This window comes from Didymella exigua (genome assembly GCF_010094145.1).
Source record: "Didymella exigua CBS 183.55 unplaced genomic scaffold M421scaffold_47, whole genome shotgun sequence".
NCBI classification, from domain to species: domain Eukaryota; kingdom Fungi; phylum Ascomycota; class Dothideomycetes; order Pleosporales; family Didymellaceae; genus Didymella; species Didymella exigua.
Genome location: NW_022984821.1, coordinates 6,257 through 8,509, shown reverse-complemented (window position 1 = coordinate 8,509; position 2,253 = coordinate 6,257). Strand labels below are relative to the sequence as shown.

General features: G+C 42.4%; 1 protein-coding gene across 1 annotated transcript in view; it reads left to right on the top strand.

The window, feature by feature from the left end:
- M421DRAFT_425527 (DDE-domain-containing protein) overlaps positions 1-1,097 on the top strand; it is a gene marked incomplete at its 5' end in the record, with an annotated part of 6,377 nt that extends 5,280 nt beyond the window's left edge. The window contains one exon of the mRNA XM_033594100.1: positions 478-1,097. Coding sequence (XP_033443892.1) covers positions 478-879 — 402 coding nt within the window. The remainder of the gene's footprint in view (positions 1-477) is intronic.
- Between the last annotated feature and the right edge of the window lie 1,156 nt (positions 1,098-2,253).

Below are 2,253 nucleotides of genomic sequence, written 5' to 3'. Positions count from 1 at the left end.
GGTCTACTGCATCTATGCTTAGTATTGCTGCATATGCAAGCAAGATTACGTAGGTGTATGCGTAATCGTATACGTCAGCATCTTACAGAGTAGGCTACTCTATTTGTAAGCAGAGGGTCTAGAACATTTCTAGTTACTAAAAATAGAGAACAGCATATCTTAAGAACGAGAGGAGATGCAGGCTTCGTAAGCACACCATTCTAATCCTCTCTTCTTGGAGATTACAATAGCAATGCTTAGGTAAGCATAGCACTATACTTAAAAGGGAAATACGCTAGATAAAGATTATAAGAACAAAGTCTTATAACTTTACAAACACATGGTTTATGCTAGTAGAGGGTAGGTACTAAGGCTAAGTATAGCATCTATAACAATGACATGCACAACTTTAATAAGACTAGGTTCTAGATGGGTGTAATAGGGTCAATGAAGGTTGTCACAGGCGCTAAGAGACGCGCTTAACCTGAGCTTGTTCAGCCAGGCGATCGGGAGTGGGTTACAGTTATACAGAGCATCTGCGCTGCTGGATATGCGACCCCGCCTTTCATCATCTACAAAGGACGCATCCACATCTCTGCCTGGTACGAGGAGACGGATATACCACACAATTGGAAGCTCTCTGTCTCTGAGAACAGCTGGACAAACAACGCGCTTAGCCTTGAGTGGTTGAAGCATTTTGACGCGCATACAAGAGCGCGTCAGGTAGGGGGATACAGGCTACTCATCTTGGACGGCCATGAGAGCCACCTTAACCAGGATTTTAAGGACTATTGCCTAGATAACAAGATCCTTACTCTCTCTATGCCAGCTTACTTGTCACACATCCTCCAGCTGCTTGACGTGGTCTGTTTCTCGCCGTTAAAGCGCAAGTACTCCTAACGCGTCTAGGACTTAGCACGCCAACGCGTCTTCTACATTAACAAGGAAGGCTTCCTTCCAGCCTTTAGAGACGCGTTTCTTAACGTGTTTACAAAGGCCAACTATTAGAAGGCCTTTAAGGCATCAGGGCTAGTCCCTACTAACGCGCAGGTAGTGTTAGATTGCCTTGAGGTGCGACACTGTACCCTACCAGCACCCCCTCTACTAGAGACACTGTGGCAGTCAAGGACTCTAAGCAATACACACAAGTTTAGGTCTTAGTTAAAGCTTGTATATAACTCCTTTACTTAGTTACTAGTTACAGCCTAGGCCAGCTTCTCTCAGCTTAACAAAGGTAGTGAATTAATGCTGCACCAAAACGCGCTGCAAGCTGCTCGCATTACTGAGCTTGAAGAGCAATTAGCAGTCATGACTAGGAGAAAGTCGCGCAAGCGAAAGCAAATTCAGCATGGCGGCACACTTAAGTATGGCCCAGCAGCATCACAGGTAGCTGCTGAGGTGTCTGTAGCAGCTCAGCCATCAAAGAAGACTCGTGGTGCAGGTACTCAAGAAAGGACCTAGTTAGCCTAACAGCGCTGTAGAAACTGTAGAGGCACAGGGCACAACGCTTAAACGTGTTAGAAAGATACAGAAGAAGATTCTAAATCTAATAAAAGCACGCAGTACGCTAGATCACTGTTTAATAGCAAGTAATTCAAGTTGCTACAACATAAGTTGGGCGCGCCAAGAGATTTTGACTAGTTCAGTGATATGACTGGCTTGGTGATAGAGTACGTTAGAAACTTTATATTAATATATAGAAAGCGTTTCTTGCTTTGCTAATCCTTGTAGCTACGTGTTCTTTAAAGGAGAGTGCGTTGTCAAAGTAGATTCCTAGCCACTTTACTGTCTTTTTAGGCTCTAAAGTAGACCTGTCTAGCAGGGTAAGTGTAGAGCTAATAGCTTTATTACTTGTTATAAAGTAAATAAGCTCTATCTTTGCTGCATTAAATTGTATAGCGCAGCTTACTCCTTTAGCAAATAGGCTTGCTATGTCTCTTTCTAGTATACAGACATTCTTCTTTAGGCTAGTAGATAATGCTGTAATTGCTAGGTTATCTAGGTAGGATAGGGAGTAGTTTGTAATAGATTAAAACAGAGGTCTAATATATATTAGAAATAGGATTAGTAAGACAGGGCTGCCTTGTAGAATTCCTGCTGTAATGCTGCTAAAGCCTTCTATTTCTCTATTAAAGGATAGTCTTAGCTAGCGCTTAGATAGGAATAATTAAACCTATACTATTAGGTTGTAAGGTAGCTGTAGCTGTTGTAATATAGCAAGTAGCTAGTTTAGAGCGACGTGGTCAAAGGCACCTTTAATATCTAGGAATACTA